This window comes from Pempheris klunzingeri, chromosome 11 (assembly GCF_042242105.1).
Source record: "Pempheris klunzingeri isolate RE-2024b chromosome 11, fPemKlu1.hap1, whole genome shotgun sequence".
In the NCBI taxonomy this organism is placed as follows: domain Eukaryota; kingdom Metazoa; phylum Chordata; class Actinopteri; order Acropomatiformes; family Pempheridae; genus Pempheris; species Pempheris klunzingeri.
Window position 1 is genome coordinate 26,112,144 of NC_092022.1, and position 27,432 is coordinate 26,139,575.

Below are 27,432 nucleotides of genomic sequence, written 5' to 3' on the forward strand. Positions count from 1 at the left end.
ATCAGCGTTCCTTTAAAAGCAACGTGAAATTAGCTTTGGGCGTTTAGTCATATTGTGTCCTAATGTTCTGGGTGATTCCCATGTCGGATTTGCACTAAAAACAGTTATTCACATCATCACCACTAGCTGTCATTTCTTTTTATCTGGTATCAGTAGAAAAAAAACGCCCTCTCCCGCCTCCAGCACATCCGAAACTTCTACTTTATATATTTGTACAGCACTTTTCACACAAACAAAATGTAACACGAAGTCCTTCACACAATAACCCGTCTTCCCATCAGCACATACAGCAGTAAATGACTTTGTAATTAAAAAAAACAACAGAGATAAAAAGAAATAGAGAAAAGGTAAACTAAAGGTTAAGAGCACAGGATAAAATACAAAAAAAATCTATTAGCACTAAAAGCACTGCACTTATACAGTTACAATCATTCCCAATTTTGGTCAGACCATAATAATTGTGAGGATATGCATTTCAAGCCAAAAAACTATCCGATAGTCAGTGTGACCTACACCCCACCACCCTGCCGACACCAACTGCAGCAGAGACGAAGCTCGTTCAAACTTGTTGTTTTCATCGGCTATTGACTGAAACATATTTTAGTGAAGGCAGAATTACAGATTTACAGTAAGAGTGAAGGAAGAGAGAGCAGGGATTAGCGCTAAGCTAACCCAGCTTCTACCTCAGGCTGCTCCAGGCTAATGCTCTGTTGCAGGAAGGTCGACTGAATGAAATGGGACTCAGGCTGCCTAAGCAACGAGAAATCATAGACGGTCTGTGTGCAGATCTTTACACGGACCTGTCTTCGTGTCAGTGCCCCGTATCAAGCTGCTGCTCCCACCAGGTGGACTACCAGGCACTGGTAAAAGCAAAGGAAATTATGCTTTTAAAACAAGTCGATAGGGCATAAACTATTCGATTTTCGACCAAAATCATGACCCATCCCCAAAAAATATCATTGACATTATAGCATCACATCGCCAAAATGTTTCTTGACAAAACAGCAATGCTCTTTTAAAGGACAAAGGACAGAAATATTTCATGGAAGCAGTCAAAACTCCAAACATCATCACAGCTCGTCTTTCTTCCTCCTCTTCTTCGCCTCCCCGTCGTCCCTGTGGAAGACTTTTCCATCTGCCTGCTTCTTCCAGCTCAGCCTGACGCCTTTATTCACCCCCTGGTCCTTCAGCCTCCGTCTGAGCTGAGACACAGCAGCATTTATCCTCACAAACAAAACTCTTACGTCCTGCATTCTGTCTCACATCTTCCTCACGTGTGTTTGTGCTTTTATAGCTACATTTATTCCACTTTTTACTGTAGTCTGGATGAATACTTGATTCTGATTGGCTGCAGGATGTCCCTTAACATGTGACCATGGACACCTACTAAGTAGTTTCAGTGAATCTGTCTGTTCACTTAATTAATGATCAGTAACCATAGCAACAGTTAGAAACGACAATTTATAGCAACACGTGAACAAGCTAACGTATTTCCAGCAGCGAGTGTCCTCCTTCAGGTCCTCATCCTCTGCTTCAGGCTGCAGCCAACAGCAACGCTACACGTGACTGATCGTTTGATCAGTCTGGTTGTTGATTTGGCGACAGTGACGTAGCTGGCTAGTTAGCTAGTCTTGCTGTTAAACACGTTGATTATATTTGCTGTTCATCAACCATAAGCAGCATTGTTGACTGAATCTTGCCAGCATAACGTTTCTGGGTTACAGCCGAGCCAAAGGGTTCAGTGAGCTGAGTGGACTAGAAATATCTCCCATTGGCAGTGTGAAGTAGTGAACAGTGTTTCTGGTGCAGAAGAACCTAATGGGATGGTATTGATTGTTACGGGTATTAGAAAAACACTACCAGGGAAATGGACTTACGGCTTGTGAAAAACTTGAAAAGGTTTTGATTGAAAAGAGTTAACCAGATCTTTTGTTTAGTGACCGTGGTATTAGCAGGAGGCAGCATCCCTCACGTTACTCATTTTCTTGTTTGCGTGTAAAATCAGAAATATTTACCTTCTTCAAGATGTCCTCTGTCACCGCAGGGTCATTCAGATCCAGAGATGAGCTTTTCTTCAGCCTCACATTTATCACTTTCTGTGAAACAGGCCCGTCTTTGAAAAACAAACAAGCTTCATCACTTAACAAATCTCTGATTGGTCGGTAAGTGGCATTCTGTTGAATTTTAACAGTTTGAGTAATAAAAAAGAAAAATATGGTGGTTGCATCCTTAAAGGAGGCTGTTTTAGGATGCAAGAAAATCTTCGCTTACATCAATGATCAACCTAAATCCACACTTAAAGGAAAACTCAATGTGAACTCACCCCTGTAGCAAATGAAAGCTGTCTTCTTGTCACAGCTCCAGTCCTCCCATTTTCCAGAGTTGCCAAAGTCTGCCATCACACACATCTCATTCCCATAGTAGTTATTAGGTTCATACAGGCTCCAGTACCTAAACGAGGAGTTGCTTCCATCCGACCACTTCCAGGACTCTCTGAAGAGGCCGATCCAGACTTCTTCTCCTGGACCTAACAGCTCCTTTACCCTCTGATTCTCTGCCATGGTTCTCACACTGGCCAGGTCTGTGTGGTGTTCTCTGCAGTAGCTCTGGGCCTCAGGCCACGACAACGAGATGTTGATGAGGACAAAAGTCACATTCGGCCCTGAAATCAGTCGACAGTGAAGTACCATAACATATAGTTCACAGACATGTCATTATGAATCCACTGAACTTATGAATTTGTAAAAATAAAAGCTAAAGGTGTTAACAGCTTAGTACATCTGTTTCTTAACTGCTGCTCTACATACTTAAGAAAGTCCTAAAAATCTACACTAAACTTTCCTAGCTGAGAAACTAACAGAGCTGGAGCCTCGTCTGAGCTCAGAAAACACCATATCAGCCTATATCAGCTCTGCATTCCACGAGGCAGCAGCCAAATCCATCGGCCATAAGAGCCATAGTTGACAGACGTCAGCTGCCTTTAGAAGACTCTGGCCTTCATCCCCTCCACAAAGGTCCCCGTATACTCTGAGGTCTGTGTCACCACCATCACATCAAGTCCTTGGGGCGCTTCCACATTAGCTGCCTTCACCGCATCATGCAAATTACTTGGCGTAGACGTGCGCCTCACACTGAAATACTTGCAAAGACCAACAGCAGGGGTGTTACTGCTGCAGCTGCTGGGGCACGTGACGAGGATGCCCCCGTATGGACGATCCCGTGAACTGCGGGAGGCTCTGGAAGGATTTTGATCAAATGCTTTGGGGTATGTAAAAGCACATCTTATTGGATCACTTTGTTTTGCATCCATGTAAACAGTTGCGTTGGAAACTCTAATCTGAAAGATCAAGCAAATAGGCTTCATGACCTGCTTCCCATATTCAAGGCGAGGCAATAAAGGCACATTTCTGCAACAAGGCAATTCAAAGTGCTTTACATAAAACATTGTGACAAAGTGCAAGAAAAACACATGATAAAAGGACAATGAAAGACAATGAAAAGCAGAGAAGATAGAAAGTGAAAAGCTAAAACAGAATAAGGGGAATAAAATTAAAAGAATAAAAGTTACAGCACAGTACAAGAAATGAATAAAGCATTTGATTCAGTGAAGAGCAGCATTAATAGAAAAGGCCTGGATTTAAAAGAGCTGAGGACTCTTACTAGATATATTGAAGTTAACAGTAGGCTGTATTAGTAACTTCTAGTTTTTTTATTGTTAGTCTTTATAAAGTGGCTGTTGGAGTTCAGGTCAGACTCCATACACTTGCTTTAATCTTTCTTCCTTTGCTCCAAAAGCAATTATTTCTATCTTTTCTTCATTTGATTTAAAAGCAAATCTGGCACATCCAATCATTGATTTGCTCAATGCACTTACTCAGCGCTTGTATTAGTCCCCTGGTGATATGGTCATATACATGTGTGTGTCATCTTCATAATTATAGTAGCATATTTTATTATTTTTCATGATCTGAACCAGTGGGATCATGTCGATGTTGAATAGAGGAGGCCCCAGAATGGAGCCTTGGGGAACTCCACGCTACTTTTGTCTGCTCAGATGTGTAATCGATGTGCAGGGCTCACATTGATCTGCTGTAAATTACATTCATGTGACCAAAGAGAAAGTTCAAGACACTAAACTAAGGCGTTTTTAACCTCTTTTGTCAAAATTATCACCTTGGACATCAAAGCAGACGGCCTTTAAAGGCGTATCACAATTTACATCGTTCCATCGTCCATCATGATATATCTGTGTGCAGCGTTCGTTGCCTTTTTCGTTGTTCGGTTCTCCAGACGCCCATCGCCTGAACTCTTTCTCTCCGTATTTGTAGAAACTCGTGTTTGACAGCGACCACCTCCAGCTGTCCAGGTCATCGTACAGCCCGATCCAGGCTCTCTGAAAGCAGGATTTCATTTATGCTTGTGAACTGTAAAATTAAATATCCAAGACTAAATAAGTGAACCACCAGTACAGTCACTTTATTACACAATCTATCGATCCAGTTCTAACATTATTTTTCTTTTTACAGAGGAAATTCAGGAGCTATGTCTTTAATTTCCAAACAAAAGACAGGTGGAGAGAAATAAAGTGCAAGTTAAAGTGCAAGGGAAACTTTTACTTCACTCTAGTCCATCCACCACTGTGTAATCAGTGTGAAACGTCCAAACTTCCTGTCACTGACACCAGGACCAAAATAAGGCTGTGAAAGAGAGAAAAGGGTGGACTCACATAGCTGTCTTCAGAGTAGACCATCCTGCTTAAATTTGCCACGTTGTTCAGGATGTCCACGTCCTTCATGCTGTGAATCGTGGCCAGGTCTGTGTACTGTTCTCTGCAGTAACTCTGTGCTTCTGTCATGTTCCTCCGTCCGTAAACCAAATGGTACCGACGGACACCATGAGATGAGACGGCACACAGCCCTGTAGGACAGACGAGCATAATGATCTGATCTGGGCCGAAATGACTCACACGACTTTGTAACATTTAGTGTTTTGTCAGTTCTTCCAATATGGATGTCACAACTGTAAAATAATATATCAGCACCTGAAATGGGCTGGTACTGACTTATGATTTTTGCCCTCCCTTAATTCTTATTTGGTGCGGCCCAGGCCTCCAGGGAGTGCACGAGGCTTTGAAGCCAATTTGACATAGTTACAGCAATGGTACGTGATGCCATTGGGCCCAAAAACACTTTTTCCATAGACTTACATTTCTTTGAGTGTGACAATCCCTGTGAAGTGACTAGTTTCACCAACAGACTTTGATCTTTTCCATCTGATAACATTTGGAAAGTCTGGAAGAGCCGAACTATTAAATCATTAATTAAATCATTAAAGGGGGTCTAACCGAAAGTGACCCAGCTCGGCCGGCCTGAGACACTAGTGCGCTTGGCTCTATGGGACATCAATGTTCAGCGGATCTGCAAAATCTTATACCCAGAAGTCAAACTGTTTTGGCTGAATGAGCAGCTTTCATAGGAATGAACAGGGTGCACTCCTAAAATGAGCTCAGCTGAAGCGGAGTCAAGAAGCACAGGTGACTCATTTTAAACAGCAGCAAATGAGCGGACCAACACACGAGCATGTAGCAATAAAACCTTTCTATCCGGAGCTGGATGCATTTCTGACGCAACCAACAACACATCACTTAATTAAAACGTATGTTCAAAGTGTAAACTGTTACAAAGGGACTGTTTCCCCCCTAAAGCCGTGTGGTGATGTGGGCTCTCGGTGACGTTCTCTGAGACCAGTGGATGCAAATCTCTGCCCGCTGACATCAGACAGGCGACTTTATGAGCATCTCTTTAGTCTCTTCTTAAAACTTTTTTCATAAGAAGGGATTTAGAGCTGTTTTTTTTTAATCATCCGACCATTTCCATTTTTAACTTTTAGTGCCTTGTGTTTTCATATTGATTGATCGGTGATTGGTTTTTAATGTTTTTATCATAGTTCTGTCTTTTTAGCTGCCGTTTTATAGAGTTTTACTTATTTTCATTATATTATTATCATTTCTGTCACTTAGATTCTTCATATGACTATTTATATAGGTGTCCTCTGAACTTTTGCTGTGCTCTTGCACTTCTATTTGTTTATGTATGATGCCGTTGATATGCTCAGATTTATCTTTAACCTGGAAAGCACATTGTGCTTGAGCTTGAATCATTAATGATAATATTGATAATAGCATCGTACGACTAAACTAATGTGAAATCCTCACAATGTTTTCACAAAGATGCCATAATACATAATAAAAATTTGAATAATTGAAAAATATATCAAACACTTGCCTGCTGCAGCGATGAACGCCAGAAGAACTTTTTCCATCCTCATCTGTTTCTCTCTTGTAGTCTGTGACTGTAGAAATGCAGCTGATGAAGTTACCCGTAACATTACACATTAACATACACTTTTGAATACATGCAAAGAAGTTATTGGGACAGTTATTTGCCTATATGACCCTTTGGTTTCATGCTGCTTGCTGATACTGACCCGAGCAGGCTGTGACGTAAAGAACTAGCCTTTATTCAAACAGCTTTGATGGGTGATGGATGGCCGTTCTTCACTGAGGCCATAAAGGAACGTTTCATCCTTCAGTTTATCACAAACATTCAGCGGATGAAATAGAAATACTCAAGTCAAGTACAAGTACCTCGAGTGAATGTACACACAAACTCCCACTGCTGAGCACCTGGAGGCCGCCGGGGTTTTTTTCAAATCGTATCAAATCTTATTTCATATGATCAAATCACAAAGTTATGCTGCGTTCACAGATTCTCACTCAGACAACTTTGTTCATCCCAGAGGGGCAATTCACTCTCCGAGTACAAACGTCCGTATATGCAGCAGTCAACCAATAATTATTAAGTCAGTGAAAGCATATTAAGCACAGATACTCTGGTGGTGAAGTTACAATACAGCAACAATAAAAACTGCAATAAATAATCAAAGACACCTCATAGACTTCCTTTAAAATAACAGTCATTTAAAATGACTTTGTCTGGTCTGTGTTCAGCAGCCTCATGGCAGAAGGGATGAAGGACTCAGAGCATCGAGTAGTTCTCCTTCTAGGCTTCATTATAACGTCGGCCTGAAGGCACCAGAGAGGATTCGGCAGAAAGAACGTGATCTGGTCGGCTTTTTTTATTCTTTATTTGCTTTCTCAGCCGTCCGTTCCTCCCAAATTGTGCTTCCTTGTCCTTCTGCTTAATTCTAATAATTTCTCAGTGAACTTTGTCCTCGTTGCTCAGACTGTTCCCGTCTTCCAACGATAACCCGTTAAACCAGCGGATTAGGAGGAGGTTAAAGGAAAGGTAACTCATTTGGAGCAGGAGAGCAGGACGGTAACATTTTAGTGAGGCTGGCAGAGAATAAAGACGGTGTTCTGTCCAAGCTCAAACTTTTTATTCTTAATTTGCTCACAGCAGGAGAAAATATACAATAGTGCTATAATGCTTAATAGACAGGATGATTATAATATAACAATGCAGTGCAAACAATTCTCTTATTTAATGTAGTTTACTCCATTTTTTGGTAAATGCTAAACTGTTAACCTTACTTAATATTTTCTCATGTATTTCAAACTAAATGTAACATTTTTCCATCTTCCAGTGTCTTAGACAATATCTTAACTTATCTAATGGTATCTTATTTCTTCTTAAAGTATCTTTACTCATCTTGTTTTATGTCAGATTATCTTTAGATTGTAGACATTTCCCGCTGTCCGAGCAGATACATTTAAAGGTCTTACTTTAATCGACCGACAGTCTAAAACACAAAGATATTTAGTTTATGACCACATATGACAAAAAAGCATCAAATCCTCCCGTTGGAGAAGCTGGAAACAGCAACAACAACTAAACAACTAAAAGAAACAACAGCTGAAACTAATCGATGAAGATCATCGCTGCAGCTCTATTCTGACCCATTTCACGAGGACAGACATCCATTAAAACTAGTCTTTTTTTCTCTTCCTCGTCTTCTCGTCGTCCTTGTGGAAGACTTTTCCATCGGACTGGTTCCTCCAGCTCAGCGTGACGTTCTCGTCCAGCCCCTTGTCCTTCAGCCTCCGTCTGAGCTGAGACACAAAACTCCTCAACATGATCACTCGCTCAGAGAAAAGGTTTGTGCTGAACGCGCTCTTGTTAAATGACCTTCTGCGATCATTTCTATATGTTCCTCATGTCGGAGCTCCAGTTTAGCAGCACTCTGCTTCACATCACAAGTCCACCTGCTGCCTGACTCTCACATTTCTTCTACTGAGTGTAGAGCTACATTAAATATGTGTTCTGAGTCCTGACACCACAGAAAAATGTGTTATTGACTTGGAAAGATTAGAAAAAGGATCAAAAGTAAATGAAAGTAGGTTTGTGAATGTCATTTACTGGAGGTTCTAATTCATCCTTTTCAGCAGCTCTGAGTGTGTTTCCTGTTTCTTATACTGCTGTAACGAGGATTTGTCCTCTGGGGATCAAGACAGTTTTATCTCATCTTAACTGGCCTTTCGGAGACATTGAGCTGTTGAGTTTTTGCTTTAAATCAGAGCTCAAACATGATTTACCTGCTTCAAGATGTCCTCCATCACAGCCGGGTCGTTCAGATCCAGAGAGGAGCTTTTCTTCAGACTCAGTCTCACCACTTGCTTTGTCACAACTGTAACTGTGAATATTTAATGAATTCTGTTCATATAACATTATAACTTTATGATTCTGGTGCTGCCCAGAATTCAATCAGTTTAAAAGACGACAGGGAAAATGTGGCAGTTACATCCTGCATCTGTCGCACATTTTCAGCATTCAGACGCTGTTTCAATCACTGGTTGCCGCTCACCTTGTTCGTAGCAAATGGAAGCTTTCTTCCAGTCACATGGCCACTCCTGCCATTTTCCAGAGTCGCCAAAGTTTGCAGCCACACACATCTCATTCCTATAGTAATTAGGTTGAGACGGTCTCCAGTACCTAAACGAGGAGTTGCTTCCATCCGACCAATTCCAGAACCCCCTGAAGAGGCCGATCCAGGCTCCTCCTGGACCTAACAGCTCCTTTACCCTCTGGTTCTCTGCCATGTTTCTCACACTGGCCAGGTCTGTGTGGTGTTCTCTGCAGTAGCTCTGGGCCTCAGGCCACGACAACGAGATGCTGATGTGGACAAAAGTCACATTCGTCCCTGAAAACAGTCGACAGTGAAGCGTTAGTTACAGTAGAGCTGCTGTAACTCACAGCTCACCTTCCAGTCTCATGATGAATCTTCACCTGTTCACTAACTTCCCCTCAGGAAGAGTCAAGGTCAGATTAGTTAGTCAGTGTGTTAGTGTGTAGTGGAGGTCTATAGTGTGTGTGTGTGCTAGTTAGTCAGTGTGTTAGTGTGTAGTGGAGGTCTATAGTGTGTGTGTGCTAGTTAGTCAGTGTGTTAGTGTGTAGTGGAGGTCTATAGTGTGTGTGTGCTAGTTAGTCAGTGTGTTAGTGTGTAGTGGAGGTCTATAGTGTGTGTGTGCTAGTTAGTCAGTGTGTCAGTGTGTAGTGGAGGTCTATAGTGTGTGTGTGCTAGTTAGTCAGTGTGTAGTGGAGGTCTATAGTGTGTGTGTGTGTGTGTGTGTGTGTGTGTGTGTGTGCTAGTTAGTCAGTGTGTCAGTGTGTAGTGGAGGTCTATAGTGTGTGTGTGCTAGTTAGTCAGTGTGTAGTGGAGGTCTATAGTGTGTGTGTGTGTGTGTGTGTGTGTGTGTGTGTGTGCTAGTTAGTCAGTGTGTCAGTGTGTAGTGGAGGTCTATAGTGTGTGTGTGCTAGTTAGTCAGTGTGTAGTGGAGGTCTATAGTGTGTGTGTGTGTGTGTGTGTGTGTGTGTGTGTGTGTGTGCTAGTTAGTCAGTGTGTCAGTGTGTAGTGGAGGTCTATAGTGTGTGTGTGTGTGTGTGTGTGTGTGTGTGTGTGCTAGTTAGTCAGTGTGTCAGTGTGTAGTGGAGGTCTATAGTGTGTGTGTGCTAGTTAGTCAGTGTGTTAGTGTGTAGTGGAGGTCTATAGTGTGTGTGTGCTAGTTAGTCAGTGTGTCAGTGTGTAGTGGAGGTCTATAGTGTGTGTGTGCTAGTTAGTCAGTGTGTCAGTGTGTAGTGGAGGTCTATAGTGTGTGTGTGCTAGTTAGTCAGTGTGTCAGTGTGTAGTGGAGGTCTATAGTGTGTGTGTGCTAGTTAGTCAGTGTGTCAGTGTGTAGTGGAGGTCTATAGTGTGTGTGTGTGTGTGCTAGTTAGTCAGTGTGTCAGTGTGTAGTGGAGGTCTATAGTGTGTGTGTGCTAGTTAGTCAGTGTGTCAGTGTGTAGTGGAGGTCTATAGTGTGTGTGTGCTAGTTAGTCAGTGTGTCAGTGTGTAGTGGAGGTCTATAGTGTGTGTGTGTGTGCTAGTTAGTCAGTGTGTTAGTGTGTAGTGGAGGTCTATAGTGTCTCTAGTATCTCTTGTGGAGGTTCACAGATCTTCAGTTCCTGTTTCTACATCCACTGTTGTTCTGGATCAACATGTTTTGTCTTTATTTAGTCTCATCTGATGGAAAAATCTGTCTTCTGTTTCCAGACTCTGTCGTCCCCCTGACTTCCTCCTCCCGTGTCATAATTATCACGGCCGCTAGAGGTCGGGGGCGTAAACATCTGTGGCTTTAACTCCCTTTAAAACACACCCACTGTTGTTGCTCTCAGTAGGGGTGTCGGTTCCCCGTCAGGTTTTGTGTTCGTCCCACTTGTCTACTAATCTGACATGTTGTGGAGAGCCAGGAGGCCCTCAGGTCTCTCAGGACAAACACTTCTGGTGAAGCAGCTTCTAGGTTTTATGCTTCGTCTACCTGAGGATCTGACAGTTTACACTGTGGGCTCTCAGTCCCCTGTAAAACACTTTAAAACACTTTCATAAAAGGTGCTTTACAAATGAAGTTTGATTCACTGATGCTAGATCGACAAGCAGAGAGGTCAAGAAACTAAACTACCAGTTAATATTCTCACCTGTGACGTCACAGCAGATTACATGTAAACTGTGATTACAAGGCCTGTCTATCCAGGATCCATCATCATACATAGATGTGCAGAATTCTGACAGGAGTGCATTGTCAGGTTCTCCAGGCGCCCACCGTCTGAACTCGTCTTCTCCGTATGCGTAGAAACTTCTGTCTGACAGCGACCACGTCCAGCTGCTGTGCAGCCCGATCCAGGCTCTCTGAAAGCAACATATGATTTGTGCGTCTTCAGCTTCAATTGTAATGTAAAGCTTTAGATCCTCCTCCTGATTTTGAAGCTGCTCAAAGGCACATGTTTCCATAAAGTGTCCATTTACAGTTTTGATCGGATCAGTCTGAGTTTCAGTAAAAGAAAGCTTCACATTTTCTTCCTGAAACAGTATTCAGGTGCCCGTACGTGCACTGAAACAGCAAAAGTATGTTCAGAAATATAAAACGTATTCCAAAGTTTGTCTGAGGTTAATGTGAGGCTTTAAATTGAGTGGATCATTTCCATAGTTTAAGTCTCTTTACTGCAAAATCTCCTCCCTTTGTTTCCGTCCCTCCTCTGCAGCTCAACAGGGAAACACAACGAGGGAATTTTATACTAAAAACACTTCATACTTCTACTCTGCTACATTTGAGAGGGAAACAGTGGACTTTTACTGTCCTACATTTAGTTATTAGTTACTATGTAGGTTCAGATTTGAGGTACAGTCATACACATGCAGTTTATGGGTACAATACATGTTATTAACAAATGAAACATGATGCAGTTTGTAGAGATTAAACCTCCCAACAGTAGTTGAACTTAAACCCACCTTGAACAGATACAACATTAAAGTGCTGCTGACAGTGCCTCTGTCATGTAGTGGAGTAGAAATCAATGGAAATACTACTAAAGTGTGTAAGATATATGAAAAACAGAAGTACGTCAGACTTTAACAGTTCATCCACCAGTGTGTAAGTGTAAAACAGCAATCTGACCGTTCATAGCCGTGACGTAATCACCACATATCACGGCTGTAACGTGTAATTCCTTCACACAGTTCAGTTTCCCTCCATCTGATGGAGCCTTAATGGAAAAAAGGAGAAAGTGAACTCACGTTTCCAGAGGAGCCCATTCTGCTTAAATCTACCACGTTGTTCAGGTCCTCCACGTCCTTCATGCTGCGAATCGTGACCAGATCTGTGTACTTTTCTCTGCAGTAACTCTGTGCTTCAGCCATGTTCTTCCGGTCATAAACAACATGGTAGTGACGGACACCATCTGGAGAGACGGCACACAGCCCTGTAGGACAGACGAGCTTCAACATCTCATGGAAAAAAAACTTCATTATAACACCTTTATAACTTAATTAATCACATCACTGACTTTAGGTTTTCTGTAATTATGAATTCTTGATTTCTATGCTCTGTCTGAAGTGTGATCTCTTTTGTATGACTTATTGCTTGATATTTGTCTGTTTTATTTAGATTATTATCACATTGGGTTTTGTTTTATTATCTTCTTTTTGGGTTTTTATTGTATGAATGTCGTTTAAAACGAGATGGCACTTCTCAAGGGTAAGATAGATCATTTCCAACCCGTACGGTCTAACATTAGAAATACAGCAATGCACCATAACAATAAACATACAGTATATAAAAGATCCAAACCACTTGCCTGATGCAGCCACGATGAGCAGAAGCACTCTGTCCATCTTTGCTTGCTCTCCGTTTACTCTGATGTTCAGTCGATGTACATCAGGTTTCATTAGGCGTGACATTAGGTTGATAAGGCGTGTACGTCAGTATCATTTGACTGCATTTGTCAGTCAATTATTATGCCTTTCGTGCCATTTTGTTGGACGGCAGCCAGAGACAAAGAATGAGCCTCCAGTGACGGATGCTGAGTCGCCTCAGGGCAGTGATCTATCCACCACACAACTAACGCTTCATTCTGCACAACCGGTGTTTTTCCACACTTTAAAATGTTTGGCATGAATATCGCTGACATCATTCAGACTTACAGGAGTGAAAAGAGGAGATATAACAAAAGGCAATGCAGCTGCACATGGGGCTAAGTGCTCAGATCAGCATGCTAACATGCTAACATAATAATGCTAAGCAGGTGTAATGTTGGTCCGCAGCACAGAACATAGAAGTTTTGCAGGAACGTCTATAAAACTGTGAGACGCCTCCTCTGTTTTATCTGTTTTCTTTCTGCTCCAGTCTGCTCTTCTCTTCTCTACCGGCCGAAGCCACGTGACTGTCAGGGGTCTTTCTGTGAACCTTCAGTGGAAAATACAACCAGTAAAGAGAGCTTCAGCATTAGAATACATTTCTTTACTTGTTGCCACTAATTCATGTTTACTAGCTATAACAGAGAACCGTAAAGTAATAATCGGTACACAAGCCGCTGACGATCACATCAACAAGCGCTTGAGCAACACTTCCAACGGCAACTCGGCGCCAGCGTAGCTCGGCCACGCGAGGCCGCCATGTAGCTTTGCCCCTCGAAGGGTAAACACAGCACGAGGATGTGGAGATCATGGAGAAACGAGCTTCTCCGATTCTTTTTACTTTCCTTGGTAGCTGGTCCTGGTGCGTCCATAGCAACCACCATAGCAACAACAGACTTCAAACACTGCAAAGAACCTTCGTAATATCTGATAAAGATCATCACTGTTCACTGAACAGAGATCATACAAACTAAACGCACACAGAGGTTACAGAGTAAAAGGCTCAACCAGTGAGCAGGTACAGTTGGTTTTTATAATGGGAGTTGTGGGTGTAGCTCTCACACATCGTGAGATCATCTACTGGCGTTAGAACTTCTTCTTGTCCTTGTAGATATGAGGCTTCACACCGTTGCAGAGCACACCCTCGATTGCCACTCTGTCTGGCAATTCGCAAGAATGTCCTCGGATGGGAATTCTCATAACATTCCCTCCTGTTTGCACTCACAAGAGTGCAACCTTCCACGTAATATATAAGAACATTTCCTTACATGTATATCAAAAGCCCATAGAGTGTAAGAGCGAAAAACCTGTCTGGCAGAACAATCAATCTTTCTGGACAGGAAAATTCTCTTACGGTCCTGCTGCCCCGGCGACCGCACTATGGCACTCCCAGAGGGTCACAATAATGTCAAAAATTAACTGCACACAAACGGTACACAATGAGAATAATAGCTGTTGTCTGTTGACGATGCCAGCAGCAGCTTCTTTTACATCTGCATCAGTCCATGGTCTATACACTGACACTGCTCTGGGATTTGGCATTTCTATCATAGGAAACATTTCTGCATCTTTAAGTCCTAGATTAGGTACCGGTGGTGTTGGACTGAGGTAATGTAAAGGATTGTATACATTACCGCTTCGGGTCCGGTGTGGTGTGTCCACCCCGGACAGAGATGGTTGTGCAGTCATGGATGATTGAGGCAAGTGGTGGGAGGCAGATGAGGAGGAGGACGGTCCTGGAGGTGAGGACTTTGAAGTGACTTTCCCCAGGAGAGGCCTAGACAGCAGAGGTGGTTGTTGTGGATCCAAGTATGGCGGTAGACTTGGGAAAGGACCCAGGGGTCTGTATTCGTGGTCCTCTCGTTTATCTCGGGCAGAATACAACACAGGATAAAGGTTAGGAATTTTCATGTCCCTTTCTGCTTCCTTCTCCTTTTCTCTCCGTCTCTGCTTTTCCTCCCCCTCTTTTTTCTCCCTCTGGCGCTGAAGGCCAGCTTGTCTGAGTTCTGCTTCGTTTAACCACACCTTGGCTTCTGTGAGGCCTTCCTTTCTTGCTTTTATCTTACTCCCAGCCAGCTTGCAAGTTATAACAAAGTTTAATCTTACATGTAAGAGGGGCGTTTAACAGTGCAACAACATCATGGAGGTTACAGAGTAAAAGGCTCAACCAGTGAGCAGGTACAGTTGGTTTTTATAATGGGAGTTGTGGGTGTAGCTCTCACACATCGTGAGATCATCTACTGGCGTGAGAATTTCTTCTTGTCCTTGTAGATATGAGGCTTCACACCGTTGCAGAGCACACCCTCGATTGCCACTCTGTCTGGCAATTCGCAAGAATGTCCTCGGATGGGAATTCTCATAACACTTCTTGTTAGAAATGTTGTAAAAATGCATTTTTATGCCAAAACTATCTTGAAATATTGGATTTTTCACTGAGAATAAAAGGAATATCCGCCATGTTTTTTGGGCTCATGCAAAGAGATGTGACAGATGCGCTGGAGGAAAAGTCAGGGGATCCCCAACGTCAGAGGGATTCTTCCTCTGAGGACAACGAACGTCTGAACCTTCGTCTTCATGGCATTTCATCAAAGAGTTGTTGAGATATTTCAGTCTGGATCAAAGGCTGATGTTTCCGTCCTGGAGACAGAAAGCAGAACAAGGTGTGAAAGCATAAACAACGAGTCTGTTCAAACATTCAAATCACTCGTTGTCGTTTGCATCAAACCCGTACGATGGAGGAAGTATTCAAATCCTCTACTGCAAACAATCCCGTCAGTCAGAAAGAGGGACTGCAGTTCTGTATGAAATATGATGTTTTCTAATATGTGTGGTGTGTGAGGACAGAGAGCCCAGGCCACGTCGTGCAGATTAAGATCTTAAAGAACTCATAGTACCGTACTACCCCACTAGAGCACTGTGCTCCCAGTATTCAGGCCTACTGGTGGTTCCTAAAGTCCTCTAAAGTAGTGATGGACCCAGAGCTTTCAGCCATCAGGCTCCTCTCCTGTGGAACCTCCTTCCAGTTTGGGCTCGGGGGGCAGACACCCTCTCTACATTTAAGAGGGGGCTAAAAACCTTCCTTAGTGATGAAGCTTATAGTTTAGGGCTGGCTCTAGTTATGCTGCTATAGGGTTAGGGTCAGACTGCCGGGGGACTTCCCATGATGCACCGGGCTCCTCTGTCCTCCTCTTCCTCTCCGTTACTAACTTGTGGTCCTGGTTCTCCTGCTGTGGTTCTCTGGTTCCTGTGGATCCTGGTTCTCCTGCTGTGGATTATTGCTCTTGTTAGTATTTGGAAATTCAGGAACTATGTCTTTCATTTCCAAACAAAAAACAGGTGGAGAGAAATAAAGTGCAAGGGAAACTTTTACTTCACTCTAGTCCATCCACCACTGTGTAATCAGTGTGAAACGTCCAAACCTCCTGTCACTGACACCAGGACCAAAATAAGACGCCCTGTAGGAATATAATATAATATTATATAACATAACATCATGTAATATGATATAATATGACAAAGACTAGAAAAAATATTATTTAATGAGGCTGCACATCAAGAGAAAATCTTTAAAAATCACTTCTGTCACATTTGATCACTTCTATATTTGCCGTTTATCATTTCATTTTATGATATTTGATTTTGTGTGTTTTATTATTTTATTTTTATCGTCATTACAAATCTAAATTGAGCTTATCTTAGTATCATTGTTTCGTTTTTTTTTTTAATATGCACTTACATTTGTATTTGCATCTTGTTTGTTTGTTATCTTATTTGCTTTCCATGAGCTTATTTCTTCATCCTGGGGACCAGATTCTTGATAAAGTGATTGTATAACTATTAGTTTTAAATTCAGTGTTTCGACAAGGATCCCACAATACATGATGAAAAATGTGAATAAACACATAATTAAAGAATATATCAAACACTTGCCTGCTGAGGCCAGAAGAACTTTTTTCCATCCTCATCTCTTCCCCCGTGTGTGTGTATATCTTTTATACACCAACATCCAGGCTGCAATTGTTGACAAATACATCAGAAACACTTAATAAGCCTTTATGTCTGCGTACAGCTACACCAGTGTGTTTTAAACGTTATTTAAACCATTTGTTAGATGAACATGTTGCATTTATTGCTGCTGTTTTTAAGTGTTACAGAAACGCACATTTATGTAACTTTTATGAACAGTTTGCAGCTCTTGAACGCAGCTCTCACCGCTAACTGAAAACTGTCAAACGTGTTAACAAGGGTTTCTTTACCGATAAATCAGCAGCTAACTAACACTGTCTGCGTTTACATTTTATATATATCTGTAATCTTAAATTAGCTGTTGTTGTAATCTGGTAATCTCCGTTTATTCCGTGTTTTTTTAAATCTACTTTCGCTAACGTTGCTCAGAGCGGTTTGCTCTTGAACGCACCACCACGTAGTTTACTCGTCAGCGCACCGGCGGCGCATGCGCACAGCGTTCACTTCCTGACAACCGCCTGCAGCGCAGCTACAACACCCGGAACCCCACTTCTGCTCCTTTCTGTACCACTTTGTGTGTGTGTGTGTGTGTTTTATCGTGTTGTTGTCTACCTGTGCACACCTGCGTGCCTCTCCCGGGTGCCCTCGTGCCTCTCCATGCGCGCTCCCGTGTGCGTGGCGCTGTTTGTTTGGCTGCTGAACGATGCGGCGACTCATCAGTTCACCGAGGAGGAGATGGCTGCTGTCAGGTGAGCGCACACAGACTCACCTGGACTCACCTGGAGGATCAGAGCCTTCACTGCTGCCACAGTACTAATACCACACTACGAGTACAAGTACTACACTCACATAGAAGTATGTACATACACCAAGTATTACAGAGCTCACTGCCTTATACCTGCTGTCTCTGGATTAATTACTGCTGCAGGTGTTTAAGTAGTAAAAGTACACAGGTACCATCAGCTTCATGTAAAGTATCAGTAGTAAAAGTACACAAGTACCATCAGCTACATGTACAGTATCAGTAGTAAAAGTACACAGGTACCATCAGCTACATGTAAAGTATGAGTAGTAAAAGTATCAGGAGTAAAGTATCAGGAGTAAAAGTATCAGGAGTAAAGTATCAGGAGTAAAGTATCAGTAGTAAAAGTATCAGGAGTAAAGTACCAGTAGTAAAGTACCAGTAGTAAAAGTATCAGGAGTAAAAGTATCAGGAGTAAAGTATCAGGAGTAAAAGTATCAGTAGTGAAGTATCAGTAGTAAAATATCAGGAGTAAAGTATCAGTAGTAAAAGTATCAGTAGTAAAGTATCAGTAGTAAAGTATCAGTAGTAAAGTATCAGTAGTGAAGTATCAGTAGTAAAGTATCAGTAGTGAAGTATCAGGAGTAAAAGTATCCAGTAGTAAAAGTATCAGTAGTGAAGTATCAGTAGTAAAATATCAGGAGTAAAGTATCAGTAGTAAAAGTATCAGTAGTAAAAGTATCAGGAGTAAAAGTATCAGTAGTAAAGTATCAGGAGTAAAAGTATCAGTAGTAAAGTATCAGTAGTAAAAGTATCAGTAGTAGAGTATCCGTAGTAAAAGTATCAGTAGTAAAGTATCAGTAGTAAAGTATCAGGAGTAAAAGTATCAGGAGTAAAAGTATCAGGAGTAAAGTATCAGGAGTAAAGTATCAGGAGTAAAAGTATCAGTAGTAAAGTATCAGTAGTAAAAGTATCTAGTAAAGTATCAGTAGTAAAAGTATCAGGAGTAAAGTATCAGTAGTAAAAGTATCAGTAGTAAAGTATCAGTAGTAAAGTATCAGGAGTAAAGTATCAGTAGTAAAGTATCAGTAGTAAAGTATCAGTAGTAAAAGTATCAGTAGTAAAAGTATCAGGAGTAAAAAGTCTGATTCTCAGTCAGTTTCACCACAAACTGACTTTAAAATCATCTTTTAAACTGACAAACATAATTCTCATCATTGTTATTAGACTGTTACTGAATGAGTCACGTGACCTCTCTGCCGCCTGCTTCACTTCCTCAGGCAGCGCGTCAAGTCCATGTTCTACCACGCCTACAACAGCTACCTGGACAACGCTTTCCCCTACGACGAGCTCCGCCCCCTCACCTGTGACGGACAGGACACCTGGGGCAGGTGAGGGGACGCTGTGTTGTGTTGGTCTCCACAGATGTGACTCTCCTGACATCACAGTGCTTTGTCTCAGTGAATCTTCATATTTTGACGGCCACGTTTTACATTCACAACAGTATTTTGTTCAGAAAAATGAAACTTGTCCGTCCGTCTCTTCCCCAACAGCTTCTCGCTCACGCTGATCGATGCTCTGGACACTCTGCTGGTAAGAGTCCTGGCAGAAACACGTCAATGATGAGTTATTTCACAGCACCTTTAACCCTGTAAACACCTGCGAGCGGCAGATTCACGCGTGTGCGGGAGTCGTGCTGCGTTCAGGTTCCGATGAGGAGTGACGGCCTTGTTTTTAAACTTTTCTGAAGGTTTTGGGAAACCACACGGAGTTTCAGCGCGTGGCGTCGCTGCTCCAGGACACCGTGGACTTCGACATCGACGTCAACGCCTCCGTGTTCGAAACCAACATCAGAGGTACAGCGGGACGCCGGCGAGCGGGTCAGATGGTCGTTTCCTGTGTCCAGCACTCACTCTGCCCTGTGTGTGTGTGTGTGTGTGTGTGTGTAGTGGTGGGGGGGCTGCTGTCGGCTCACCTGTTGGCGGGCCGGGCGGGGATGGAGCTGGAGCCCGGTTGGCCGTGTTCAGGACCGCTGCTGAGGATGGCCGAGGACGCCGCCAGGAAACTGCTGCCTGGTAGGAACACACCAGACTCCATTGACAAAAACATCATTTTTAACTTGTCTACCAACAGCTCATCAGTACAGATCGGCCCTGTGCTGTAGGTTTCCTACTGTAACATGTTGTGTGGATGATGGCAGCGTTTCAGACCCCCACCGGCATGCCGTACGGCACGGTGAACCTGCTCAACGGCGTCAGTCCCACCGAAACGCCCGTCACCTGCACCGCCGGCGTGGGAACCTTCATCCTGGAGTTCGCCACGCTGAGTCGACTGACGGGGGACGAGACGTTCGAGGACGCAGCCCGCCGAGCCCTGAGGGCCCTGTGGAAGACCAGATCTGACATCGGACTGGTAACTACCCCCCCGTCTGTCTGTCTGAAGTTCGGTAACCATGGAAACGACCTACCTGAACTACAGTAGCTTCATATCCCATCAGAAACCTGCTTTTTAGTCGACATTTAATACATTTTAACATCACTGAAAAGCATGTAAGTGCTATTTAGATTAAGTAAAATAAATAAAACCTTTAATTTCGGTCTCTCTCTCTCACCTGTCCGTCTGTCTGTCTCTCTCTGTCCAGGTGGGAAACCACATCGACATCCTGTCTAAGAAGTGGGTGGCTCAGGACGCCGGTATCGGAGCCGGCGTTGACTCGTACTTTGAGTATCTGGTGAAAGGAGCCATCATGCTGCAGGACGAGGAGCTGCTCAACATGTTCCTGGGTAACGCTCACAACATCACCCCCCCGCCCCCCCCAATGCCGTCAGGTGACCTGGAGCGAAGCAGATTTATATCGGTGTCTCTGTGGCTTTTTCTCAATAGAGTACGATAGAGCCATTCAGAACTACACCCGATTCGACGACTGGTATCTGTGGGTCCAGATGCACAAAGGAACCGTCTCCATGCCGGTGTTCCAGTCTCTGGAGGCCTTCTGGCCCGGCCTGCAGGTACGTACGTAGAGCCCAAAGCACGTTCCCTACCTTAAAGGGACAGTTCTGGTTATTTGAAGTGGGGTTGCATGACGTCCTTCTCCAGAGTCAGTGCATCACCTGCAGTAGATGGACAGTCGTTTAGTTTAACTTTAGTCTAGTTTTTCACCACTTCACATCGCTTGTCCTTTCTGTTAGCTCGCTACAAAGCTGCCAGACTCCATTCACAAAAACAGTCATTTAGTACCGCTGAAGACAGGAGGTGCAGGCCTGCTGCTGCCTCAGCCGGTGGCTTGGTTGTGTTATTGTGTGACTTTGACTGTTTTTTATCGTTCGTTTGGATCTGTGCCAACGTGTTAGTTCATTGATTCAGAGTTGTTAGTAGACCAGCAACTCCCGTGCTCTGCAAGCTAAAAATGATGTTTTTGTTAATGGAGTCTTGTGGCTTCGAGGGGCACCAAGAGAGAACAGCTTCAGTCACTTTAAGGTGTCTTGAAGTCAAAAATATGAATTTCCTTTGTGTGTGTGTGTGTGTGTGTGTTACAGTCTCTGCTGGGGAACCTGGACAGCGCAGTGAGAACTTTCCAGAACTATTACTCAGTATGGAGGCAGTTTGGAGGTCTGCCGGAGTTTTACAGCATCCCTCAGGGTTACACTGTGGACAAGAGAGAGGGATACCCGCTGAGACCAGGTCAGTCCACCTACCTCTGACCCTGCGATGAGATTAAGATAAGATAAAGATGAAGATAAATTCAGTGTTACAGTTAAACCATGTCGGACACACAGTCCTGTGTGAGGCAGTCCAGGATGTGAGGTGATGGTTTATGAGAAGTTACAAGATGAATAGTTTAGTAAAATAAAAGTTAAAGTTGACAGGTAATTCAAAAGCTTTACGTTTTAATCCACAGTGTGATGGGGGCTTTTATTTTGGAAGAAAGGCAGACTTTCACTACCTTTTCTCTGTTTAGTTAACCAGGTTAAGTGAATGAATTTAACTAAATTCAGTAACTCGCTCCTGGGCTGTCTGATGAACCGACTGCTTTGGGCACAAATACATCAAGTGTTTCTGTGTGTGTGTGTGTGTGTGTGTGTTTATTGCAGAGTTAATAGAGAGCGCCATGTACCTGTTCAGGGCGACAGGTGACCACACCTACCTGCAGCTGGGCCTCGACGCTCTGGAGTCCATAGAGCGGATCGCCAAGACGCCCTGCGGATACGCCACCGTAAGACCTGACCCTGAAAACACTCTGCTGCTTATGAGGATCCTCCCAGTGTCTGTGAAGCACTTTGGGCTGTTGTAAATCAACTTTGATTGATTGATTGATTGATTGTGGAAACAAAAAGCTGAATCTCTGAAGAGACGGCGGCTGAACTGAAGCCGTCTGTGTTTCTCGTCCTGCAGGTTAAAGACCTGCGAGATCACCAGCTGGACAACAGGATGGAGTCCTTCTTCCTCGCCGAGACCATCAAGTACCTCTACCTGCTGTTCGACCCCGCCCACTTCCTGCACGGCGGGGGGGCGGAGGGGGACGGGTCCTGGGAGGAGGGAGGCGAGGGGGGGCAGTGTGTTCTAGGGGCGGGGGGGTTCATCTTCAACACGGAGGCTCACCCTCTCGACCCGGCGGCGCTGTACTGCTGCAGCCGCCACGCCCAGGACCGCCAGGAGCTCCGGGACATCCTGCTCAGCCTGTCGCAGCCCGCCGAAAGGTCCAGCCGCCGGTCGAAGCCGCCCGCCAGACACACGGAAGGCCCCCCCCCAGGCCAATCAGACAGCATCGCTCTAAAACCAGGGGAGAAGAAGACGCCCCCCCTGTTGTCCTGCCCCGTCCAGCCGTTCAGCGCTCGACTCTCGATCCTGGGACAGGTTTTCTCAGACAACACCTGACCTGACAGGTGCGCTCACACGACAGGAGTTTTAGCCCCAGATTATCTGATGATGTCACAGGTTTACAGATCTGACCTCTGACCCCATCAGGGACGTCTCATATTTAGCATTTAACATCTGGATAATAACATCACATCAATAACATCATCTTTCCGAGCCGGACCGCAAGAGCCAATGAGAGAGAAGGATGAGAGACTGTCTCCTAGGAGACGGAAGTCCTGGAGCCGCTGACGGTGTCGCCAAGCAACCGTGAACAGATAGCCGTTGAGGCTAAAGCTAGCTAGCATTAGCGTACTTGTGGTGACAGAAGAGCAGATGACCCGTGTCGACGACCACTCATTTACTCTTCAGTCTTTAGTTTTTTCTGTCTCCGCTTTGCTTCCCCGTGAGATCACACGAAGTCGTCCATCGCTCCCTCCGACGTGATAATCTTAATCCATCCTGTGGAGTGCGACGTGTCCTTATTCCGTGAGCGTGTTTGAGATTAGAGAGAAGAACGTCTGTGAGGAGTCTAAAGCTCCTGTCGTGTGATCTCCCGGCTGATCGGATCGGTCAGGTCACCGTTCAGGGACAAACAAACCAGAATATCTGAATCATCCATGACGCCGGCATCGGGACCAGTGAACCTCCGACCTCCAGTGCGCTGTTTTGACTCTGTTGTTCAAATTTGAACTAAATGTGAAATATATTTTTATTTATTAGACATTATGCTGCTTGTGTGTTTTCATATTGGTTCTTATTTGTTCCTCACCAGTGCAGCTGCTGTCGTCCTCCAAACCAACTCTATAATAATTACACATTTAGAAAACAGCAAGAGACCAAAGTGCAGAATAACAAAAGAGACACCTCAGTAGAAACACAGGAAGTTAAAAGGAACAATAAGGAGAACATGTGGAGTTAAAAGCCAAAGAGTGAAACTGTCCAGATGTGGACGAAGCCGCCGCGACATCACGCGCTGGTCCTTGAGTTTGGCTTTATGGCCGCCGCCATCTTGGTTTCTTTGGAGCCTGAAGTGACGTTCGTTCCTCTGATTGGTTAGTCAGTGGGAAGCCCCGCCCTGAAGACATGTTCTTACCGTGTCGACAGCATATTAACAGCACACTGGTGCTGGGGTTTCCTTAAACATGACCGCATAGAGTGAACGCCTCATTAATCTGATCAAAAGCTCAGAGAAAAATCTAACAAGTGGACCTTGAGCTGGGATTATTAAATCAGACACTGATCCCAAGGTCATGACGTGACGGCCATCATCAAACTTCATGAATCAGTAAAAGAGTAAAATGGTGTTTACACACATCATCATGTGAATATGCAACAAGCTGGAGCTGCCAGGAGGAGGCAGTACAGATAAATTCATTTAACATTCATTCACTGCACAAAATAATGTCCTTTTCTGACATTTCAGACTAAAACAGATCTCAGTTTCCTGATCTTTGACTGAATCCTGAATAAAATGACCTGAGAAACAAATCTCATGGCTAAAATCTACACAGCAGCAAAGATTGTGGTAATTATTGGACTTCTGGTGTCACCAGATAAATCTACAGACGCGTGCTGTAAGAGAAAACAAGTTCATGTCATGTTTGGTTTCTCTCCACAGTCGAGCTAAAAGGACTCGGAGCCGCTGGTGGAAATTACAGACTCCATCACGACCGCGGCGTTTCGGCGTGGAGGCCAATCAGGGTTCAGTTTAATTAGCGACCACAGAGAAGAGCAGCACAGACGCGTCCAGTATTTCTGGTTCAGAGACGACAAAGCAGAGGTGGCGTGTAACTTTCAGACTTTTTTTTTTTAAAGGGGGTTTAAACTTCTACACAGACGGCCTCTAGTGATCGTAGTGATTATGACGTGAGCACAGGAGGAAGTCAGGTGACATCGTATAAGGATGACAAGGACGGATGTCACTCAGGAGACAGCTGTTGGTTTACTCATTTTATGTCCAAGACATAACTTCTGTCTGTTCCATATCCAACAAACTTATTTCAACCCAAGCTATTATATGTTTTCCTAAACCTAACCAAACTGCAACAATAACATCTATCGCATACGGAATGAAGGATGAAGTGACTTTATGGCCTGAGTAAATTGAGAACTCTGGTATTTTCAAATCGGCGCTCTAATTTTACATATTTTGTTGTCTGAATGACTGGTAGGTGGTAAAAGTGTTGGAACTGGTCCAATAGATCACCTCAGCCAGCAGACACCAAACGGGCTGCAATGGCTGCAACGTGATCCTTTGGGACAACTGCACCTGATCACAGTAGGTCCACTAAAAGAGCTTGTTTGATCCACTGACAGGCTCAGAGTGTTATTCTAAGTGTGTGACAGCATCATGGAAAGGATCCCTACAGAGAGAGACCTGGAAGATCCTTTTGGTTTAACCACAAACAGCACACACACCAGACTACATTCACTAAAACAGGGATTTTAGCTCAGTAGAATGTGTTAGTTGCTGGTCTGCTGCTGCCTCGATCAGTTAGTTTATTTGTTATTTTGTGTTGGATTAATATTGTGTCGGATCCAAACTAACCCTTTAAAACACCAAAGTCACCCGATAAGACAAACGATCAAACAGATCGAGACAACGGTACCCAGACAGGTCCTTTTGTAAAATTACTGTTTTTGCCAATGGAGTCTGGTGTCTTTTACACAGAGCAACACAACAGCTGTTTGTGGTTAAAGAAAAAGAAGACTTTTAGTGGACGTACTTTCATTTGGTGCAACTGAACCCCAAATATGTAAAAATGGGGCCCAGGTTTAAAGACGCCAGCTCTGCTTTAAGCTAAATAAACCATTTCAGACGCTCGTGGATCAGCGGCGTCGTCACAGAGCTGAAAACAGGCCGTTTTTTTTCTGGTGAGAAGTCGACTGGATTTCATTCTGACTGGTTCTGTTTGTCATTTAGCTTCAGCAGAAATCCCCTCCTCCGTCACGCAGGGTGGGACTCCCTCGCTCCTCATCCTCTCCTCTTCCCTCCTCTCCTCCCCCCTCGTCTACCTCATCTTTTCCTCCTCCCTTCTTGCCCTCTTGTTCTCTCCGTCCTCTCCCTCCTCTTGAGATCACCTCCTCCACCTCCTCCTCTACACGGGTGGGGTTCATCTCTTTTATTTGACCTTGTCATTTCTCCTCCATCACTCCTCCCTCCCTTCATCCCCCTTTGTCTCCTAAACTGTTTGTCTTTTTTCTCTCCCCCCTGCGCCTCCTTTTTCCTCCCTCCTTCGTTCTTCTCGCTCTACTTTTCTCTCAGTCTTTCTTCTCCTTTTGCTCCCTCTTGTACTCCCAAACCTTCATCGTCTCCTTCCTTCCCTCCCTCCTTCCTTACATCTTTTCCTCTTTTCTCTACTTGCCTCATCTTGAATTACTCCATCCCCTCTTGTCCCCTCCCTGATCCTCCTCAGCCCTTCACCCAGAATCACTTGTTCTTGCATTTATTTACTCTTTTTGTGCTCTCCTTCCTTCCTTCCTTCCTTGCTCCCTGCCTCCCTTCTATCCTTCCTCCCCTCTCCTCCCTCCCCCCTTCCTCCCATCCATCCTTCCTTCCTTCCTGCCTCCTTTCCTTCCTCCCTTCTATCCCCTCTTCTATCCTTCCTTCCTGCCTCCCTTCCTTTCTTTCTTCCCTCCCTCCCTTCCATCCTTCCTTCCTCCGTTCTATCCCTCCCCCCTCCTTCCCCCGTCCTCTCAGGGTGTGTTTCTGGATCTGTCTGTATTGATGACTGAATCATGACTAAATGCTGTGAGTTTATATTTGACTTCAGTCCAAACAAATCTTAAAAACAGATCAGAGGACTTCAGCTCAGTTATCACTCTGTTCAACATGTGGTCTTTTAGAACAAGGACAAGTCCACTGATTCTAACCCTGAACTCTAGTTGTTCTTATCCTGGTGTCTGAGTGACTGGTAGGTAGTAAAAGTGTTGGAACTGGTCCAGTAGATCACCTCAGCCAGCAGCCACCAAACGGGCTGCAATGGCTGCAACGTGATCCTTTGGGACAACTGCACCTGATCACAGTAGGTCCACTAAAAGAGCTTGTTTGATCCACTGACAGGCTCAGAGTGTTATTCTAAGTGTGTGACAGCATCATGGAAAGGATCCCTACAGAGAGAGACCTGGAAGATCCTTTTGGTTTAACCACAAACAGCACACACACCAGACTACATTCACTAAAACAGGGATTTTAGAGAACAGGACACAGGAGCTGCTGCTCTGCTGCTGTTTAAATCAGTTAGTTTGTTTCTGTGATTGTGTGTTACATAAATGTTGTGTTGCATCCGAACTGACCCTTTAAAACACCAAAGTCACAAAATAAAACAAACTAACTAACTGATCGAGACAGCGGTACACCAGCAGGTCACTTGCAAAATTACTGTTTTTGCTAAAGGAGTCTGGTGAATTTTAAACAGCCGTGTCTGGGCCCAGGTTTGACGATACCAGAGTTCTTTTTTTAAGTCAAATCAACTATTTCAAACCCTCTTGGATCAGCTGGAAAACGCATCATCTCAAAGGTCCAAACAGTCATTTTAGCTGACAGAAAACAGGAGCTGCTGGTCTCCTATTGGGCCAATTTTGTGTTTCAGCAGGTGAGTTCTGGTCAAATACAATTTTTGTGTGATGCACAATAACCAAACCCAAAATACGTAAAAAAAAACAAAAAAACAGGGACCAGGTTTGAGAATACCAAAGTTGCCCCTTAAGCCCATTTCCTGCTTGTCGCAGCAGGATCTGCAGAACACATGCAGTTGCAGCTGGCAAACAGACGCGGTGAAATTTTTAGAATCTAAGCCTCTCAGAGTTGAACACTTTCTGCCCAAACACCCAAATCACACTGCGGGACCGAGGACTTTAACCTCCTGCACCCCCAGTTAATCAGCAGAGACACAAACCGAAAGAAGGGAAGCTCCTCGTCTCCGGGAAAAGTGTTGAAAACAGTGATTTAACTGTAGAGACACGTGTGGTGAAAGCAGAGTTTAATAAGCTGTAACAGTCAAATAAGCTTCAGCAGGGATGTTTGTGCAGCCTCGCTTCACGTCTTTGCACCATAAAGGAACAAAATCTGCTTTATTCTTTCTTTCTGAGACGTTCAGACAGATGTACTCATGACTGTGAGCTGCAGTCAGGACGTGGTTAGCCTAGCTTAGCATAAAGACTGGAGGGTGGGTGAGTGATAG

General features: G+C 44.0%; 2 protein-coding genes and 1 long non-coding RNA gene across 3 annotated transcripts; 1 reads left to right on the forward strand and 2 right to left on the reverse strand.

The window, feature by feature from the left end:
* Positions 1-1,057: 1,057 nt before the first annotated feature.
* LOC139210319 (C-type mannose receptor 2-like) lies at positions 1,058-4,903 on the reverse strand. Its single transcript, XM_070840346.1, has 5 exons — positions 4,727-4,903; positions 4,174-4,393; positions 2,324-2,662; positions 2,016-2,113; positions 1,058-1,202 (listed from the first exon to the last, which is right to left on the reverse strand). Exons 1-5 carry the CDS (start codon positions 4,853-4,855, stop codon positions 1,071-1,073), a joined length of 918 nt encoding a protein of 305 aa, XP_070696447.1. The 5' UTR covers positions 4,856-4,903; the 3' UTR covers positions 1,058-1,070.
* A 3,102-nt stretch (positions 4,904-8,005) lies between these two features.
* On the reverse strand, positions 8,006-8,895 carry LOC139209202 (uncharacterized). Its single transcript, XR_011585208.1, has 3 exons — positions 8,824-8,895; positions 8,555-8,652; positions 8,006-8,071 (listed from the first exon to the last, which is right to left on the reverse strand). It is a non-coding gene; the product is annotated as an uncharacterized lncRNA (long non-coding RNA).
* An 8,310-nt stretch (positions 8,896-17,205) lies between these two features.
* edem2 (ER degradation enhancer, mannosidase alpha-like 2) lies at positions 17,206-22,970 on the forward strand. Its single transcript, XM_070839708.1, has 11 exons — positions 17,206-17,399; positions 18,673-18,783; positions 18,946-18,985; positions 19,143-19,248; positions 19,342-19,467; positions 19,593-19,804; positions 20,034-20,175; positions 20,276-20,400; positions 20,929-21,073; positions 21,484-21,605; positions 21,785-22,970. Exons 1-11 carry the CDS (start codon positions 17,308-17,310, stop codon positions 22,265-22,267), a joined length of 1,704 nt encoding a protein of 567 aa, XP_070695809.1. The 5' UTR covers positions 17,206-17,307; the 3' UTR covers positions 22,268-22,970.
* The last annotated feature ends 4,462 nt before the right edge of the window (positions 22,971-27,432 follow it).

Excerpts from the sequence above, each read along its gene's own strand:
- LOC139210319 (XM_070840346.1), bottom strand. The coding sequence starts at position 4,855 with ATGACAGAAGCACAGAGTTACTGCAGAGAACAGTACACAGACCTGGCC. Across the intron at positions 4,394-4,726 it reads TCTACTCTGAAGACAGCTAT|AGAGCCTGGATCGGGCTGTA; the intron begins GTGAGTCCACCC and ends TCCTGCTTTCAG. Across the intron at positions 2,114-2,323 it reads AGCTTTCATTTGCTACAGGG|ACGGGCCTGTTTCACAGAAA; the intron begins GTGAGTTCACAT and ends TGTTTTTCAAAG.
- edem2 (XM_070839708.1), top strand. The coding sequence starts at position 17,308 with ATGCGCGCTCCCGTGTGCGTGGCGCTGTTTGTTTGGCTGCTGAACGAT. Across the intron at positions 19,249-19,341 it reads GTTCGAAACCAACATCAGAG|TGGTGGGGGGGCTGCTGTCG; the intron begins GTACAGCGGGAC and ends GTGTGTGTGTAG. Across the intron at positions 21,606-21,784 it reads CGCCCTGCGGATACGCCACC|GTTAAAGACCTGCGAGATCA; the intron begins GTAAGACCTGAC and ends CTCGTCCTGCAG.